Source organism: Giraffa tippelskirchi, chromosome 12, assembly GCF_054371585.1.
Source record: "Giraffa tippelskirchi isolate mGirTip1 chromosome 12, T2T-mGirTip1v1.2.pri, whole genome shotgun sequence".
NCBI lineage: Eukaryota > Metazoa > Chordata > Mammalia > Artiodactyla > Giraffidae > Giraffa > Giraffa tippelskirchi.
Genome location: NC_137286.1, coordinates 26,939,988 through 26,960,588, shown reverse-complemented (window position 1 = coordinate 26,960,588; position 20,601 = coordinate 26,939,988). Strand labels below are relative to the sequence as shown.

Below are 20,601 nucleotides of genomic sequence, written 5' to 3'. Positions count from 1 at the left end.
CCCTACAAAATACTTATTACTTACAGAGGAAGAAAAATAACTTGACAGAGGAGAAGCCTGATAGATGACTTATTAGGTAATCACACTGAACATCAGCAGTAATGAGGCATACTGAAATAGTGTACCACCCAAATGATTCAGTACAACAAATACAGTATCACTTTTGTTGTATTCCTGTCAAAGATGTACAGCCTGAATCTAATCATGAGGAAATTCAGTCAAAAATTGATTGTGGAGTATTCTACCAAAAGGAAGGAAAAAAATAGCCTAGAATCTTTATCAAGGCCATGAAGTCAAGAAAGACTTGAGGAGCTATTTCATACAGAAGACAACTGTATGTAAGAGATGACAGCTCTTTGCAGCAACACATGATTCTTTTTCCCATAAAGGATATTATAGAGACAGTAGGCGAAACTTGGAGTGACGTCTAAGGATTAGATGGTAGTAACGGACCAACACTAATTTTCTGATTTTGATAGGCTGTTATATTCTGTTATTTTGAAGTTACTATATTGGAGAATGCCCTTAACATTTGGGAATGGTGAGAAAGCAGTTCAACACCTTACTCTCAAATTTTCCAGGGAGAAAAAAGCTCTCTGAATTATACTTAGAACTTTTCTCTGAAGTATCAAATTATTCAATGAGGAAACTCTGCCTTTAAAATAGCAGTTGCAGTAGAAACTTGGATGTGACAGGAGGATCCAGCCTTTAGCTGCAAGCTCTGGACTCTGAAGTACTCACAGTTGTAAAGGACACATTTTTCCAATTTCCATTTAGTTCCTCTATGACTAATGCCATTATAAGCATTGCATGCCCTCCAATTCTTAGCATCCTATGACTTAAAAATTTTAGCAGAGGCTTTAAGGCATTGACCCTGTTGAAATTATAAAATATGTTTCTCCTTGTTGAAGAGTGGGAACTGTTCTTCTCTAAGCAGAATAAGCACCCACTCTTAGAAAAGGCCATGCTATATGCTAAGGTTATTAAAAGCAACAGCAGGGACCCACAGGTCCCTAAAACTCTGAGGGAGGGAAACCTTTCTCATCTTAGGAGCCATTACCCCAAGAGCCTACAGCAAACCTCATCCATCTTTCTTTCTTTGTCCTCTGACTGCTCTGTCATAGTTACAGGAAATGGAGCAGGGTAACTAAAGCCAAAGTTTTCTGGCTGGAGCACCAAAAAGGGAAGGCCAAGGGATCTGAAAAGTACCAGGGAGGTTACAGAAGGAAGGAAGGAGCTCAGGAAAGCAACCCCATAAAGTTGTTAATGAATTCCTGGGCTCACCTCTGAGTTGTTCATGCCTAAATCTGATCCTACACATGCCTAAATCTGATCCAAGGACTGAGAAGTGAAGGACAAGATGACGTCCAAATTCCTATACTGGCTGCTGGGCAGTGAGACAGAGCAGAGTAGCACTGCAGACGTTTTGAAAATAGAGTCCATTGATAGAACCACAACTCAGAGAGGCTGGTAGGAACTTTCGCCTGAACCCAGATAGGCTAATTACCTGTTAAAACAAAAATACCAGCTTTCTTCTAGGATTTAAACAAGATTCTGCATCCTGTAACCCACTTCAGAATGCTTAAAATACAATATCTATTTGTAAACATAAAAACTTAGGAGAGTCTGTCTTTCATCTTTCTTACCAAGTCTTTGTCATATTTAGGGAGTAAGGATAATTTGAAGATAAAAAAAAAATCAATGGGCCATCAGTCAGTATGTTTTGAAAAAATTATTCTTGTTTTTATTCTATAGTGAAGTATAACAATTCTGAGGTCTTACATGTTGGGATACACTTTGAAGTGAGAATGCATATTGGTATTTGTTGAATAGTGAAACTGAGTTATCCTTGAGAACGTCTTATCACTTTGCACCAGAGCACAGCCAGTAACTGAGGGGAGAATAAAGATTCTCTGGACAGTCCCAGGCTTTGGATAGTAGGAGAAGTAACTCAGAATACTCACTGGAAGCAAGAAATTTCTCTGAAATCTTTTATTTTGTCCTAAAATTGCAGGCAAATATAATCCACATAATACAGTGGAATTTACTATAGTATAAACATATGGTTTTTCCAAATCTTCATAAACCTTTCAAAAGGAGGAGAAATGTATATTTATTTAGTGACTCCAATCTCAGAAGTATGACCTTGGGCTCAGTTAGATGATTTTAGCCAGCAAGGTTTCATAAAGAAGTGCCTGGCAGGGGGAGCATGCAACTGGTTTCCTAGGATAGTCCCATCTTTATACCAAGTTGTCCTTACATAAGTATTATTTAGCATCCCCCTTTTCATTTCAAAAGGGTACTGTTTAGAATTACATGATTATCCTACCTATACCGTTTTTTTTCTTTTTGAGTTTATATCTGAGAAATTAATCTCAACATTATAGACAGTTTGGAAGATAGACTGCAGATGGTAATCCTGTAATATTTCATCTTTTTCCATATCTGTATTTTACGTGGTTGTAATTTAGTGCCTATAACGTTAAATCATTTGAATCAAGAAGCTTATTTTGTCACAATTATGTATGCCTTGAGTCTATAGTATTGACTGTAATACATAACAACTGGAATTATGAAAGTCTTTTTTTCTCATGTTTCCCCTTTGTAGCAGGAACTCCAGAAGATAAAATGAGGCTGTTTCTTATCTATTACATAAGTGCACAGCAAGCGCCTTCTGAGGTATGTCCTCTGTATTCAGTTATTGGGAGGAAGGGGGGGGATACTCACTTGTTTCAAAAATAGAAGTAAAAATCACTTTGGTCAAATGATCATTTCATTCCTTCCTTTAAAAGAAAAACAGTTTCTTAAGGCTAGTTCTATTTACTGCTGAATTTTATAGCAGTATTCATCACCAAGAGAACGATTTACTCACAAAATATCTCACCACTTTTAAGTTGTTTGAACACGAACAGAATTCAGGTGGCCAAAATTCTTATTTCTGGAAATAACTATTCTAAACTAAGTTAACCAAGTTTGCTCCACTTTTTTTGAAAGATTGAGCTTACCATTTTTCATGATGTGATGATCCTGGAAGTTCAATTTCTTTAAGCTGTAGCCACTAATACTTACAAGGAATTGAGCTTTAACCGAAAAGTTTGATAATATTTTGCAGTTGTTTAAAACTAATGTCCTTTATAAAATACAGAGAAGTCACTTGGAGGAAAATAACTTAAGTTCCAGAAGTTAAATAAATACTGTAATTTCATAAGATTAAACTTCAGATTCACATCTGTCATATGATTCATATAAAAGTAGTGTTGAAATTTTATACTAAAGTAAAAAAAAGCTACTTTTATATTAGAATAAATTTCTAAGAATGATTGGAAAATGATCAATTTTCCTTTCTAGTTTTTTTTTTTTTTTTTCCCTCACTGGAAGAGTAGATGTGGGATATTTTGTTGTTTTCTTTTTCTTTAATGAGCCGTCAACTGCTTTTGAGGGAAAAAAATGTTTTTAAGTGTGCAGATGTAATTGACTTACTGTGAAGGAAAGCAGTGATTTTTGGTATTGTTGTTGCATTGGAGACCTGTTAACTCTTTCTAATATTAACTTGTATAGTTTTACTAGATGAGCAACTAGCATAAGAACCTTGGGAAAGACACCTAGAATGATACAGCTGTTGTAAACTGCTTTCCTTTGCTGATAGCAATTATTTTTCTGATGTCTGGTAGATTGTGAGGCTTATTTTTGTTTGACATGTTAAAACAGAAAAGTAAACCAGTATTTGCTTTAGGTCAATTCTGCTTTATCCTAGGAATATGTCTCTTGACTTTTAATTTAGTTAGAAAGTACAGTAGTCCCCCCCTTATCCAAGGGAGATATAATCCAAGACCCCCGTCGGATGCCTGAAACCATGAATAGTACCAAATGCCCCCTCACTACCATGTGTACTGTTTTTTCCTATACATACATACTGATGATAAAAGTTTAATTTATAAATTAGACACAGAGATTAACAAAAATGGCTAATAAAATAGAATAATTATAACAATATGCCATAATAAAAAGTTATGTGAATGTAGACTCTCTCTCAAAATATATTGTATTATACTCATCCTTCTCATGATGATGATGTCAGCTGATAAAATGCCTGTGTGATGAGATGAAATGAGGTGAATGACATAGGCATTGAGAGGTAGCATTAGATTACTATGGGCCTTCTAACGTGAAGGAGAATCATCCGCTTCAGGTGATCCTGTGTCATCAAGGCATGATGATGTTGATGGTTAGATATCAGGAGCAGAGGATGTCACTGCTTGGGGCAGGACTGAGCAGGACAGCATAAGATATCATTCTGCTTTTCCAAACAGGGCACAATTTAAGATTCATGAATTGTTTGTTTCTGGGAATTTCCATTTGTATTTTCAGACCTTAGTTGACCACAGGAGCTGGAACCTGGAAGGCAAAACTGCTGATGAGGGGTGACTACAATATAGGTTTCTTTCTAGGAAGATCTCTGTCATTAATGGGGGTGTACCTATAGCTTAAGGGATTCTAATAACCTATTTATAATATTTTCCTAGGAATATATGAAAGTGAAAGTTGCTCAGTTGTGTCCAACTCTTTGCAACCCCATGGCCTATGTAATCCATGGAATTCTCCAGGCCAGAATACAGGAGTAGGTAGCCATTCCCTTCTCCAGAGGATCTTCCCAACCCAGGGATTGAACCCAGGTCTCCCACATTGCAGGCAGATTCTTTACCAGCTGAGCCACAAGGGAAGCCCAAGAATACTGGAGTGGGTAACCTATCCCTTCTCCAGCAGATCTTCTCAACCCAGGAATCAAACTAGGGTCTCCTGCATTTCAGGCAGATTCTTTACCAACTGAGCTATCAGGGAAGCCCAGGAATATATGATTTTATTTATTTTTGGTAAGAATTCTGTCTTTTTATAAGTAATCATTAAGAGGCTTGAGGCAAATTTTGACTATTTATGTCAGATTGAAAGTGTTGGTTGCTCACTTGTGTCTGACTCTGCAACCCCATGGACTATAACCCACCAGGCTCCTCTGTCCATGGAATTCTCCAGATAGGTATACTGGAGTGGTTAGCCATTCCCGTCTCCAGGGACTCTTCCCAACCCAGGGATCAAACCTGGGTCTCCTGCATTGCATGCAGATTCTTGACCCTCTCAGCCACCAGGGAAGCTCACTGTCAGATTAATAGCTCCCAGAATATGAAGTAGTGAACATCTCTGATTGATGGTGAGCTTAAAAGTTTCTTTTTCTTAGAAAATTTTTATAATGGAGTTGCTGTGATAGCTCCTGTGACATAAAGTCAACTGGAGTTTACTCATTAGGAAATAAAAGACTAAGAAAGATAACTATTTAACTATTCAAAAAGTGTAGGTCACCTGCTGTTCAGTTAATAACTTTGTACATTTACAGTGAATATGAGATGGGACCACCTGATTCTTCTGTGTTTCCCCTAAGTCAGCGTCATTCCATGTTTCCAGTTTTGAAATATTCTTGATCGAGCCAGATCTTTCATTTAATGCTTATTCCAAGGACAAACAATCTATGTCAACAGTAGACGAAAAACTTAACTCTGTTGGGCTTGCTGAGGGATGACAAAACACCATACCGCATAGGTGATTTGGGAGCTTGTCAAAGGTAATTTTCATTGTATGTAGTTTTCATTGTATGTGATTTTTGTCTTGGTTACTCATTTAGATGCTCCCTTAAGGTACCACTCCACTTACTCAGGTGCTCATGCCTTTAGTCTAACTTTTTGATTAATCAGATGATGACAAACAAAATGGTCTCTTTCATGAAAGTAAAGATTTTTGTTGTATTCCTATTTCAGGCTGATTTGGAGCAGTACAAAAAAGCTTTAACTGATGCAGGATGCAACCTTAATCCCTTACAATATATCAAACAGTGGAAGTAAGTTTTGTTTTATTCTTAAGTTCCTATCATTTAAGCAAGTACAGTGGAAGTCAAGTTCCAAAATAACTGGAAATGTTACCAAGAAAATTAACAGTGCCTTAGTATTCTTTGTTGTTGTTCAATGGCATAAATATTTCTTTATCTCCCCCACTCTTTCCACAGCTTTATATAAAATAGTGCTGCCTTTCTTTCCTAGACATTTTTTTTTTGCTATACTTTCTTCACTGGTGTGAGATGAAAAAGTCAAAGACTGAAATGTTTTGAGTCAAATAGCTCTAAAACATTTTTAAGATGTTTTAATTTCACTAGTATCAGAGAAATACAGATTAATATAATGTCAAGATTTAGAAAATGTGCCAAAGATCCAGGAAAATTGATGCATTTATACTGCACTATTAAAAATATAAATTGTCAAGATTTTGATCACTGGTATAAAAAGTATTTTTAAAAGGAATAGCTTTGACCTAGCTTTCTCTTAAGAATTAATCCCAAAGAAGAAACTGGAGTTACAAAATCTTAGAAGCAGTTATAATAATCAAATTTTGAAAATCAACCTGATTGTCAAGGAATAGGGTTGAAATTATATCATTTCTACAAGGAATGCAACTGAGTCATTACAAATCATGTTGTGGGTTGATTCAGCAGAGGGGGACGAAGAGGGGTGCTCGGAAGCGGCCCTCGGCTCCCTCCCCTGGAGGCACAGAGGGCTGGGGCCTTGGTGAATGGCTTTCTTGCTGGCCACTTGCGGAATGATTAGACCCACTCCTGGAGGGTCTGGGGCAGGGCCTGGCTCCCATCCTTGAGTTCCCAGTGACCCTGCTGCTTGTCCAGGCCTTGGGCGTGAGTGTGATTCTCTCCCTGCCTCCATCCCGTCGCCCCCTGGGGATTTGGATTCAGGATTTGTTCCTAGTGTCCAAGACTTTAATAAGAAGCTTACAGAGGCTGATACTTACCTACAGATCTTGATAGAACAGTGGAAGCTTTCTGATGACAAACTTCAAAATTGCAAAGATGATAAACAGAGAAAGAAAAGTGAAACCCTCAAAGAGACAACAAATAGCATGATAGAATTAATTAAACACTGCATTGTGTTGCTGCAGATCACTAAAGACCAGTATATTGCAGAGAATCATGCAGATAGAATTATAAGTACTATTAATCCTGTGGGTGCAATAGTCCCTTGGAACCTGTGGTCAACACAGTGCCTTCCCAGACTGTCTTACCTCCAGAACCTACTCAGTTGTGTAAGTCAGAGCAGCATCCATCTTCTCTACCAGTTGGACCTGTATTAGCAACCTTGGGACATTATCAGACTCCAACACCAAATAGTATAGGCAGTGGCCACTCACTACCTAGTGGCAGTCTGACTTATCCAAGCCATGTCAACTTGTCCAAACAAAGTCCCAGAGTTCTTTTACTCTAGCAATGAAGATGAATTCTATGATGCAGATGAATTCCGTCAGAGTGGCTTATCCCCAAAACACTTAATAGATTCCTCTGGATCTGCCTCAATCTTGACACACAGCTGCTTGGGAAATAGTCTAAAGTGCCCAAATACCACAGAATCACTTAATTCTTCCATGTCCAATGGAACAAGTGATGCTGACCTTTTCGATTCACATGATGATAGAGATGACGAAGGGGAGGCAGGGTCAGTGGAAGAGCACAAGAGTGTTATCATGCATCTGTTGTCACAGGTTAGACTTGGAATGGATCTTATGAAGGTAGTTCTTCCAACATTTATTCTTGAAAAAAGATCTCTCTTAGAAACGTATGCAGACTTTTTTACACATCCGGACCTGTTTGTATTAGTGACCAGAAGGATGCAGAGACTGAATGGTTCAAGTTGTGAAATGGTATCTCTCAACCTTTCACAAAGGAAGGAAAGGATCAGTTACCAAAAAGCCACACAACCCCATTTTGGGTGAAATCTTTCAGTGTCAGTGCACGTTACTAAATGATACTGAAGAGAATGCAGAGCTAGTTTCAGAAGGACCAGTTCCCTGGGTTTTCAAGAATAGTGTAACATTCATGGCTGAGCAGGTTTCTCATCATCACCCATTTCAGCCTTTTATGCTGTGTTTTATTATGTCATATTATATGACATGCTCATATCTGGTTGCTGCTGCTGCTGCTAAGTCGCTGCAGTCGTGTCCGACTCTGTGCGACCCCATAGACGGCAGCCCACCAGGCTCCCCCGTCCCTGGGATTCTCCAGGCAAGAACACTGGAGTGGGTTGCCATTTCCTTCTCCAATGCATGAAAGTGAAAAGTGAAAGGGAAGCCGCTCAGTCGTGCTGACTCTTAGCAACCCCATAGACCGCAGCCTACCAGGCTCCTCCATCTATGGGACTTTCCAGGCAAGAGTACTGGAGTGGGTTGCCATTGCCTTCTCCATATCTGGACCAAGTCAAAATTCCCCAGGATTTCAGTTGGGGTGCACAACATAGGGCAGGGCTGTGTCTCGTGTCTAGAGCATGATGAACATTACATTCTCACATTCCCCAATGGTTACGGCAGGTCTGTCCTCACAGTGCCCTGGGTGGAACTAGGCAGAGAAAGCAATATTAATTGTTACAAAACTGGCTATAGTGCAAATACCATCTTCCACACTAAACCTTTCTATGGGCCCAAGAAGCTCAGAATTATTACCTCTGAGATTTTTTCTCCAAATGACAAGAAGTCTTTCTGCTCAATTGAAGGGGAATGGAATGGTGTAATGTATGCAAAATACTCAACAGGGGGAAATATAGTTTTTATAGATACCAAGAAGTTGCCTATAATGAAGAAGAAAGTGAGGAAGCTGGAAGATCAGAATGAATATGAATCTCGCTGCCTTTAGAAAGATGTCACTTTCAACTTAAAAATCAGAGACATTGATGCAGCAGCTGAAGTATAGACTTGAAGAAAGACAAAGAGCAGAAGCCCAAGAAAGGAAGGAAAAGGAAATTCAGTGGGAGACAGGTTGTTTCATGAAGATGGAGAATGCTGGGTTTATGATGAACCATCACTGAAACATCTTGGTCCTGCCAAGCATTAGGTTGGGAAACACAGTTTGCTCCTGGTTCCAGGGCAGGAGGCATAATTAAGCAACAGTCTTCCTTTGGGAGAACCTATTCACTCCCTTCTTATCGCAGTGGTTCCTATCTCAGGGATAGTGGACTTTCTGATGCAGAGGAACATTAAAGCAAGCAAAGCTTCCCTTTTTCCTGTCTGGCAGTTATAGTGTTGATTTTGGTCTTGAGAAAAACTTCAGGTTTTGAAAATAAGATGTCAGCTCCTTTTCCAAATCCCATGGTGTAAATCCCAGTCTTAAACTCTGCGTTCTAGTACCTATTGAGATGTACAACATTTGTTACCTAGTTCATATAATCTTGGGTTCTATATATACATATATATAATATAGCTGGTGCCAGCTTTTTCATAAATACTCCATTTACTGTAAATATCAGTTCCTCTGAGTTTAGAAAATTTAGCACAATGTATTAAAATCCCGTGTTAGGAAATTTCATGGTCTCACCTAAAATAGCTTTTATTTTGGAATTGAACTAAATTGTACCTAACTCTGCCACAGTTTAATTGTACTGAATGCTTTTAAGGCTTCATAAAGTAATTTTTCCAACAATCACAAAAAAATCATGTTGTGGAAGACTTGTTCAGTGACCATCAGGAAATGGCTATGTATGTTATAAAGTGAAAATATAGTTTACTCTTCAGTGATTTGTTTGATAAATAACTTCCTTTGTCTCAGTGACTAGGGACTCTTCTAAACATTAAGAATATAATAGTGAACATGCTAGGGAAGGCCTCGGCTTTCATTGAATTTACATCTGTGTTGAACAATATGTCAACAAATAAGCAAATGAATGAACAGAGTTGTGTTAAACCATATTCACCATATTAAGTGATATAAAGAAAATAAAACTAAGTGATAAGATCTTAACTTGTTGGGGGTATTAGCTAAAATTTGTTGATATCAGGGAAAGCCTCTGGGTAGGCAGTGCTTAAGCCAAACTTGGATGACATTTTTTATGGTGTAATCCCCTCTTACCTTTCCATTTATCTGCATGCGTGTGTGTGTGTGTAGATATACACATATATACATATAAAGCATAACTAAAATGACATTCACTTAAATGCTAATAGTGGGTAAATCCAAGTAGTAGAATTTTTTTCTACCTTTTGGGTTCTTTATTTTCCAAATTTTCTTCAGTAATACCTTTAAATTATTTCTTAAAATAATTATTTTTTTAAGAGTTGGGGATTGAATATGTTTTTTGACCTCAACTGTATCAAAAAACGTGCATAGTATGAGACACGTACCAAATTGTTAACAGCAGATATCTCTGAGTTGTGAGTTTATGAGTGCTTTTTATTATCTATACTTTGGTTTATTTTTTCAAGTTTTGTTTTTATTTTATTGTATTCTTATAAGAAAAAAGTAGACAACAAGTCTTAGTTTAACAGAAGGAACTGGAAACCATTTTTTCCAATTTTTATAACATATACACTTACACATTTGGCTGTCGTATGTGGTGTTGTGTTTACATTGTGACTTATGTGGAACTCCCTAATCAAACATTTGATGTTAAAAGAGTGAAGACAATCTTGGGCATCATTTTACATGGTAAAATATATAATTTCTGATTTCTAACATTTTTCTTTCTCATTATAAGGGTTATACCAGTTTATTGAAGAATATTTTAGAAAACTCAGAAAGGTATAAAGAAAGTAAAAAATTACCTGTAATCTCCCCATTCACAGTCTACAAGTAACCCTTAGTGTTTATCCTTTTATGCATATTAGATATTTTTTAATCAGGAAGTCACTGTTACAAATGCAGTTTGTGTTCTAGTTTTCCATTAACTTTCATCATGCCAGTTTTTCATTGTCTTAAATACAGCGGACCCTAGAACAACCTGGGAGTTAGGGATGCCAATCCTCCACACAGTTAAAAATCAAAGTATTACTTTACAATGGGCTGGCCCTCAGTATCCCTGATTCCTCATTTGAGGAGTCAACGAACCGCAGATCATGTAGTACTGCAGTATGTATTTATTGATAAAAATATAAGTGGACTGCACAGTTCCAAGCCCATGTGGCTTAAGGATTAGCTGTAGTCTCCAATGGTTGTATTTAGTATTTGCTTGATATTCAGCCATATAAATGTAATACTCTTTATTTAACCCTTTATTGCTTAGAGATAACATATTATTTGTATTTAGATATTGTTGTTTCTAGTGAAAAGTAAATTTTTGTTAAAGGCAGAAATTCCAGTCTACTGCTGAAAACCGTTGATTCACATCCTCCTTTCTGAACGAAATTGTGACTTTCGTGTTTGGAATTTCTCTAATGGTATCAACAAATTTTGTCCAGATTGAAATAGTATATTTTTAGTGTTTCATCTTCAAATCTTAGCGATTTCCATTCTTTTTATTAACTCTCATTAAATCTTCTTGTATTCAGATAAATTATTTTTTTTCCATTGACTAAAGCATTGGAAATGATTAGGAATTATAAAAGAATACTGATTTGCATAAAAATATTTACGGCATGCTGTTATTAAAACATTAAAGAGTAGTGTGTACAATATGATACTGATTTTGTTTTTAAATCATATATGTTGTATATACATATGTTGAAAGATTAGAAGAATAAATGCCAAAATCTTAACAGTGTTTACTTCTAAGTGGTAGAGGTCTTCTAGGAGCATTCTGTTTTCTGGATTCTCTATAGTGGACATATTCCTAGAAGGAAAATATTTTTTGAAATGCAGCTAAGTGCCATATTTTTGTGCAGCCTTCAAAAATTCTATAGCAAAAACATTCTGTACATTTAGAAAGATCTGAAAATAAATGACTCTATGCAGTTCAATATAAAAGTGTATATGTAACTAAAAGGAAAAATAACTGAGTAACAGAATTAGAATAGCATTAATAAAGAAAGTGATTTTGAGCTGAATCTTAAAAGGAAATGTACAGGTTTTATTGGAGAATACAGTGAATCTGTATCTCCAGAGGACAGGACAGCATTAGTCAAGGCATGTGTCTGGGAATGTGGGAGTATGGAATGTGGAGAACAGTAAAGAGATTAATCAGTACATGATTGTTCTTTTAAAACAGAAAGTTTTTATTTCATGTTAATGATCCTTAAGTTTGTGAAACTAATAATGAATTCATGGTTTTTAAAGAATTTCAGTGGTTTGGTAACAATTGCTCTGTATTTGAACATTATTTTACATGGTTACAGATTATATAATCAGTGTTGGTATAATTGTGCTAATTGTACTGAAACATTGTATTAGTTGAAAAATTATTTCTTTTCAGAAACTGCATAGTAAAGCTTATGATTAGTAAATATTTTAATGCCTAGTTAATAAATATTTTAATGCTGTGATACTAAATGTTAGCTCAACTAATCAACTTTTAAATATAACTTTCTTATTTCATAGGGCTTTTGCCAAGATGGCTTCAGCTCCCACCAGCTATGGCAACACAACCACTAAGCCAATGGGGTAAGTATTTTTAATAATTCTGATTGAATAAGTCTAGTACTCCAACCATAATTGAACTTTTATGCCTTGAAAACAGTGTGACATTTCGTGTGCAGAAAGTTTTCGTTGTGATATAGAACAAATGTCAGCATGCTTTTTGGCTTCCTTAGGTAGGTTAAATTCTAATTTTAAAATGTAAATTAATGTATTTTACATGGTAGGGCTTCATATATTTCCTTGTTAAGACATGTTTTTCATTTTCAGAAGATACACGAATTTCTATCAGTGTTGATATTACAGACATTCAAGACCTAGCTTCTAGATGGAACTAGGCATACTGCTAAATGATAGAGAGGAAGTACTCAGGGCTGGGTGTGACTTCTGACTCCCAAAAAATCCTGTACAGTATGTGTGATTTTCAGAGGAGCTGAACAAAGTGATTCTAACTGCTCTTTTCAAGCACCATACTAGCTTCAAATTCCTAGCTTACTTTTTGGAGCTTAGAACAAAAGCATGAAACTGGAGGAAAACAGGTTCACCCTAGCCCTACTCTGAGCTGCCGATTTTAATGAAACAATTTCCAGAAAAGAAAAGCACTTGGCCTAAGGCAGGAACATGTAAGCGCTTGGCAAAATGAATCCAGCTGGCCTCATCTTCAGACAGTGCTGTGCGGGTTACCACTCTTACTCCCTCGGAGCTACCTGGTACCTGGGAATCACCTCAGAACTAGTCACTCTAACAGAGACTACGTTTTCTTGTTTCTGTTAAAGAAATGATTTCCATCCTGCCCATCTCTTCATTTCAGAGGGGAAGAGGACAGGATAGGGAAAATGAAAATATATTTGGAAAACTACTTACATGTATTTAATAAAATAGGCTTTCCAATTTTCTGTCCTAAAACCTTACTGAATCTTAAAAGCCTATTAGATTTCTTACGGACTTTGTAGTTGCGGATTTTAATAAAATGTGTTATAAGAAAATCTAGGATGATTTGAAGGCCTTCTCTAGCCTTCTAATATTAAAATGCAAGATTTCCATTCTGTCCCACAAAATACCCTTTGATTCCACATAAAATACTTTTTGAACCACAAATATAAAACCAATATGGTAAGTCATCTGTGTTATTTTTGTTGGTAAAATACAGACACTGGACATTCTTACTGAGTTGAGGTAAAATTCATCGAGCATTTTGTGCTTCACATTTTTATATGATAGATTTTGTGTATGGGGCAGCAGAGTGTACAGTGGAGTACTAGATCTAGCAGCTATGATATAGAGAATATTGTAATTTCTGACCTATTCAAAAACTCCCAGACATACATGTTTTCAATATGCCAGTGTGTTTTGAACTCCTAAAGCGAGTCGTCTTAATTACTATCTTTATTAAATTGAATATAGTTGATTTACAATGTTGTTAGTTTTTGCTCTACAGCAAAGTGATTCAGTTGTACATGTATATACTTTTTTTTTAATATTCCGGATTACTATCTTTAATACATTGTTTTAACATAAGATAGTCGGGAAATTCAAGGAATTCTTTTTAGCTAATTATTTGCCTAAATATTGATATGTAGCTAAGGCTTAGCAATTAAAATGTTCATTTTGAGGACAGCGCTCTAGTTTTACATCTTATTGATATTGACTAGTCAGAATGTTTTATTACTGTTTTATTGTTAAATAAATTTGTGGCAGTGATACCCATGGAAGTTAGACATTCTCAGGTCACTTCTGCTCAATGAAAGCAGAGGTGGTAGGCACAGTGAGCTTCATCAGCGTGTATTGTGTAATCAGACAAGTATTTTATTTGTAGTTAATCAGAGAGAGAATTTGTACTTAGCACAATGCTCTTCTTTTGCACCTAGTCTCTTATCACGAGTCATGAATACAGGATCACAATTTGTGATGGAAGGAGTGAAGAACCTGGTATTGAAACAGCAAGTAAGTACAGCTGTTAGAAAATACACTGGTAACTTTTGAATATAAATGTTAACAGGTTGGTTGCTTAGCTAGAGCAGCTTCTAGATGTATTCAAGCACAAAATTAGGAATAAAATGAAATCAAGGGGTCCTTTACTGATATGTTCAAGAATATGAGAGTATTTTACATATATAATTCAGAACTCTATAATATTATGATTTTTTTAAAAATTTACTCTTCTCACGTTAATGACATTTTGATTTCCTTTATCTGGTTTGTGAAAATGTTAAAAACATGAACTTAATCTTAAAATAATGAACTGTTACATAAATGCATATCATTTAAGTTTTAACATATATTAGGAGAATATTAAGTTAATAGTCTAAAGGCCTGTGTAAATTAAAAATATTTTAAATAGAATTTATGTTTTGGAATAATGCAACTATAGCTTGATTTCACATTTCATTTTGGAACAATAGTTTTAAACATAAGACTTCTAATGATGTTTGTATTTCTGTTGTTTTTCTGTTATTCTAGTATATAGATATTTCTGCTTCAGAGTGATCATTAATTGCTTTGGTTTCTTTTCAAACTGAACTTGTTTTTAACTTTTTGTTACGGAAATTTTCAAATGCACATTAGTATGTCAAGCTCTCCTGAACCCTTCACCAAGCTCCAATACTCAACATGGTGCCATTCTTGTTTCCCCACTTACATTTTTTTTTAGTTGTTTTTAGGAGTATTTTAAGGCAAACCTGAGACATAATATTTCACACATAGATACTTCAGTTTGTGGTGAGGATTTTAAAGGCCAATTAAGAAAAGAAATAGAGTATCAGTTATTCAGATCTGAATATTGTTTACTTGTTTTCAGAATAAACTTCTTCCACACTTTTTATCTTTCTTACTATATTTACCTGTGGTATTTTATATTGATGTTTATATTTTCTTTTTTTTCCACTTTTATTGAGATACAGTTGACATATGTCGTTTTTTGTTTTGCTTTTTTAATTTGTTTTTGGCTGTGCTGGGTTTCATTGCCACATGCGGACTTTCTCTAGTTGCAGTACATGGGCTTCTCATTGAGGTGGCTTCTCTTGTCAAGCATGGGCTCTAAGGCATGTGGACTTCAGTAGTTGTAGCAATTCAGGCTCTAGAGCGCAGATTCAGTAGTTGAGGCACACAGGCTTATTAGTTGCCCCAGAGCATGTGGGAGCTTAGTTCCAAACCAGGGGATCGAACCCATGTCCCCTACATTGGCAGGCAGATTCTTAACCACTGGACCACCAGGGAAGCCCCAACATGTATTGTTTTACTTCTTGATGGCAAGAAACTTTTTTTCCCATCTTTCAATTTTCCATAGCAGTGTGCCTTAAGTAAGTATTCAATTTTTGTTTGAATAAGCAAATAACACTGTATTGTAAAAACCTGTAGTGTTAATGAAGAACAGTGAAAAATCTTAATTTTTAAGTTTAAATTAAAAGGCTGATTACTTCCTAACTTTCCTTCAGAGACATTCCAGATTGCATTGCTTTCTAAGTACTTGGGAACACTTTTTAGCTTCATTATCCCTCTTAGAAATTATTTTCAGTCCTTCCTCTCTTTGTCTCTTCTGGTAAGAGGCCACTACTGAATACTTAATCCATTTTATAACTGGTTCACAGTACTTCCATGAGTCAGTTTATCTTTATTCTTGTGGACTGCTAAAGGTGAAAAGGCATAAAAACAGGAGGTTGGACACATTAGTGACCAACATGCTGTACTTACAGTTGAACCTAGCACTTGTTAAAAAAGAAGTTACTCATGACAGTTGCTAAAGTACAGTAAGGCAGACTTTATTCAGGGGGACCATTGTGAAAGACCAACGTTGGGACCACTGCAGTGGGGTTTTGAAGTCTGGGAGAGAGATTGGGCTTAACTCTAAATACGTCAGGGAAAAGTGGGAAATTCGAGCTCAGTAGCACGGTGTAGGTATCGGTGGATGGAAAATTACTAAGAGAAAACATTAGCGCTGAAGGACGATTCTGGCTAAACCAACCTAACAGGATTCTTGATGAAGGCAAGCTAATGTAACTGGACATCACCTGAGAGGTGGTAGAAGGTGAGGAAACCAAAAAGATACCAAGGATGGGAAGACACCAGGGAGATGTGGGTTCTGGCTATAAACTGACTTAGCAGATTTCTTTCTAAAAGTGGATAATGCAAAGATGGACACAGAAGTCCAAAAGGCAAGGCCCAGTTGAAAAAGAGTTTGAAGAGCCTCAAAAAAGAGTAGAGTCTTATCTAGGAGAGAATCTAGTCTGCTCTGCTTATCATCAGCTATGGACAGAATGATTTTATATGTGAGACAGAGGAAGAACCACTAGTTTCTAAGATTATGTCTGACTTTTGTCAGACACACTGGCTGTTGTATGAGGTTGTTGTTGTTCAGTTGCCAGGTTGTGTCCTACTCTTTGCGACCTCACAAACTGGAGCATGCCAGGCTTCCCTGCCCCTCACCATCTCCCGGAGTTTGCCCAAGTTCATGTCCATTGAATAGGTAGTGCCATCCAACCATCTCATCCTCTGTCTCCCTCTTCTCCTTCTGCCTGCAATCTTTCCCAGCATCAGGGTCTTTTCCAGTGAGTCAGCTGTTTGCATCAGGTGGCCAAAGTATTGGAGCTTCAGCTTCACCATCACTTCCAAAGAATATTCAGGGATGATTGACTGGTTTGATCTCCTTGCTTTCAAAGGGACTCTTAAGAGTCTTTTCCAGCTCCACGGTTCAAAAGGATCAATTCTTCTGTGCTCTGGCTTCTTTATTGTCCGGCTCTCACATCTGTACCTGACTACTAGAAAGACCATAGCCTTGACTATATGGACCTTTTTTGAAAAAGTGATGTCTCCACTTTTTAACACACTGTCTAGGTTTGTCATAGCTTTCCTTCCAAAAAGCAATCATCTTCTAATTTCACGACTGCAGTCACCATCCCCAGTGATTTTAGAGCCCAAGAAGAGGAAATCTGCCACTGCTTCCACATTTTCCCCTTTTGTTTGCCATGAAGTGTTGGGTCCAGATGCCATGATATTAGTTTTTGTAATATTTTTTTTAATTTATTTATTCTTAATTGAAGGATAATTGCTTTGCAGTATTGTGTTGGTTTCTACCAAACATCAATATGAATCAGCCATAGGTTTACTCATGTCCCCTCCCACTTGAACATCTCTCCCACCTCCCACCCCATTCCACCCCTCTAGGTTGTTAACAAGTTGCGTTTGAGTTCCCGGAGTCATACAGCAAATTCCCATTGGCTATCTTGTAATACTGAGTTTTAAACATGCTTTTCCACTCTCCTCCTTCACCCTCATCAAAAGGCTCTTTAGTTCCTCTTCACTTTCTGCCATTAGAGTGGCACATATCTGAGGTTATTGATATTTCTCCTGCCAGTCTTGATTCCAGCTTGTAACTCATCCAGCCTGGCATTTCTCATGATGTGCTCAGCATATAAATTAAATAAACAGGATGACAATAAACAGCCTTGTCATACTCCTTTCTCAATCCTGAACCAGTCAGTTGTCCCATACTGAGTTGTAACTATTGCTTCTTGACCCTCATACAGGTTTCTCAGGAGACAGATAAGATGGTCTGCTATTCCCCTCTCAGTGGAAACAGTGGCTGGCTTTATTTTTGGGGGCTCCAAAATCACTGCAGATGGTGACTGCAGCCATGAAATTAAAAGACGCTTACTCCTTGGAAGGAAAGTTATGACCAACCTAGACAGCATATTAAAAAACAGAGACATTACTTTGCCAAAAAAGGTCTGTCTAGTCAAGGCTATGGTTTTTCCAGTAGTCATGTATAGATGTGAGAGTTGGACTATAAAGAAAGCTGAGCACTGAAGAATTGATGCTTTTGAACTGGGGTGTTGGAGAAGACTCTCGAGAGTCCCTAGGACTGCAAGGAGATCCAGCCAGTCCATCCTAAAGGAGATCAGTCCTGGGTGTTCATTGGAAGGACTGATGTTGAAGCTGAAACTCCAATACTTTGGCCACCTTATGCAAAGAGCTGACTCATTTGAAACGACCCTGATGCTGGGAAAGGTTGAAGGCAGGAGAAGGGGACAACAGAGGATGAGATGGTTGGATGACATCACCAAATCATTGGACATGAGTATGGGTAAACTCCGGGAGTTGGTGATGGACAGGGAGGCCTGGCGTGCTGTGGTCCATGGGGTCGCAAAGAGCTGAACTGAACTGAAGTATCTTCCACAGTTTGTTATGATCCACACAGTCCAAGGCTTTAGCTTAGTCAATTTCTGGAATTCTCTTGCTTTCTCTGTGATCCAGCAGATGTTGGCTATATGATCTCTAGTTCCTCTTCCTTTTCTAAACCCAGCATGAACATCTGGATGTTCTCAGTTCACATACTGCTGAAGCCTAGCTTGAAGGATTTTGAGTGTAACCTTACTAGCATGGGAGGTGAGGGCAATTGTCCAGTGGTTTGAACATTCTTCAGTACTGCCTTTCTTGGGAATTGGGATGAGGACTAATCTTTTCCAGTTTTGTGGCCACTGCTGGGTTTTCTAAATTTGCTGACATGATGAGTACAGCACTTTAATGGCATCATCTTTTGGATTCAAATAGCTCTGCTGGAATTCCATTACTTCCACTAGCTTTATTGGCAGCAGTGCTTCCTAAGGACCACTTGACTTCGCACTCCAGAATGTCTGGCTCTGAGTGAGAGACTACACCATTGTGGTTATCTGGGTTATTAAGACCTTTTTTTGTATAGTTCTTCTTTCCATCTCTTCTTGATCTCTTCTGCTTCTGTTAGGTCATTACCATTTCTGTCCTTTATTTGGCCCATCTTTGGATGGAATGTTCCTTTGATATTTCCAATTTTCTTGAAGAGATCTCTGTTCTTTCCCCTTCTGTTGTTATCCTCTATATCTTTGCAGTGTTCATGGAAGAAGGCCTTCTTGTCTCTCCTTGCTATTCTTTGAAACTCGGCATTTAGTTGGGTATACCTTTCCCTTTCTCCCTTGCTTTTCACTTCTGTTCTTTCCTCAGCTATTTGTAAAACCTCCTCAGAAAACCACTTCACCTTCTTGTATTTCTTTTTATTTGGGATGGTTTTGTTCGCTGCCTCCTGTGCAGTATTACAGACCTCTGTCCATAGTTCTTCAGGCACTCTCTTTACTAGATCTAATCCCTTGAATCTGTTTGTCACCACCACTGCATATTCATAGGGGATTTGATTTAAGTTGTACCTGACTGGCCTAGTGGTTTTGCCCACTTTTTTTTAGTTTAAGCCTGCATTTTGCTATAAGGAGGTAGGTGATGATCTGAGCCAGAGTCTGCTCCCAGTCTTGTTTTTGCTGACTGTAGAGAGCTTCTCCATCTTTGGCTACAAAGAACGTAATCAGTCTGATTTCGGTATTGACCATTTGATGATGTACATATGTAAAGTCGTCTCTTGTGTTGCATATGGAAAGTCGTCTCTTGTGTTGTTGAAAAAGAGTGTTTGCTATCACCAGTGCATTCTCTCTTGGCAGAATTTTGTTAGCCTTTGCACTGCTTCATTTTGTACTCCAAGGCCAAACTTGCCTGTTACTCCAAATATCTCTTGACTTGCTACTTTTGTATTCCAATCCCCTATGATGAATAGGACATCTTTTTGTTTTGTTTTGTTTTGTTTTAGTGTTAGTTCTAGGAGGTCTTCTAGGTCTTCATAGAAATGATCAATTTCAGCCTCTTAGAAATCGGTAGTTGGGGCATAGACTTGGGTTACTGTGATGTTGAATGGTTTGCCTTGGAAATGAACTGAGATCATTCTGTCATTTTAAAGGTTGCATCCAAGTACTGTATTTCGGGCTCTCTTGTTGATTATGAGGGCTACTCCATTTCTTCTAAGGCATTCTTGCCCACAGTAGTAGATATAATGGTTATCTGAATTAAATTCACCCATTCCCACCCATTTTAGTTCACTGATTCCTAAGATGTTGATGTTTACCCTTACCATCTGCTTGACCATGTCCAATTTACCTTGATTCATGGACCTAACATTCCAGGTTCCTATGCAGTACTTTTCTTTACGGCATCGGATTTTACTTTCATCACCAGAAACATCCACGACTGAGTGTTGTTTCTGCTTTGATCCAGCCTCTTCATTCTTTCTGGAGCGATTAGTAGTTGTCCTCTGCTCTTCCTCAGTAGCATATCGGACACCTTCCGAACTGGGGGGCTCATCTTTCTGTGTCATATCTTTTTGCCTTTTTATACGGTTCATCCTGTTCTCACAAGTAGCATGCAGGAGTGGTTTGTCA

General features: G+C 37.5%; 1 protein-coding gene and 1 pseudogene across 5 annotated transcripts in view; both read left to right on the top strand.

Annotated features, from left to right (window-relative positions):
• The window catches only part of SCFD1 (sec1 family domain containing 1), a 111,461-nt gene that overhangs the window by 65,773 nt on the left and 25,087 nt on the right, over positions 1 to 20,601 (top strand). For all 5 annotated transcript variants that reach the window (XM_081548053.1, XM_081548051.1, XM_081548049.1 and 2 more), the window contains 4 exons: positions 2,609 to 2,679; positions 5,805 to 5,884; positions 12,338 to 12,400; positions 14,242 to 14,317. In XM_081548053.1, coding sequence (XP_081404179.1) covers positions 2,609 to 2,679; positions 5,805 to 5,884; positions 12,338 to 12,400; positions 14,242 to 14,317 — 290 coding nt within the window. The remainder of the gene's footprint in view (positions 1 to 2,608; positions 2,680 to 5,804; positions 5,885 to 12,337; positions 12,401 to 14,241; positions 14,318 to 20,601) is intronic.
• Positions 6,610 to 8,926, top strand: LOC145528870 (oxysterol-binding protein-related protein 9-like; annotated as a pseudogene).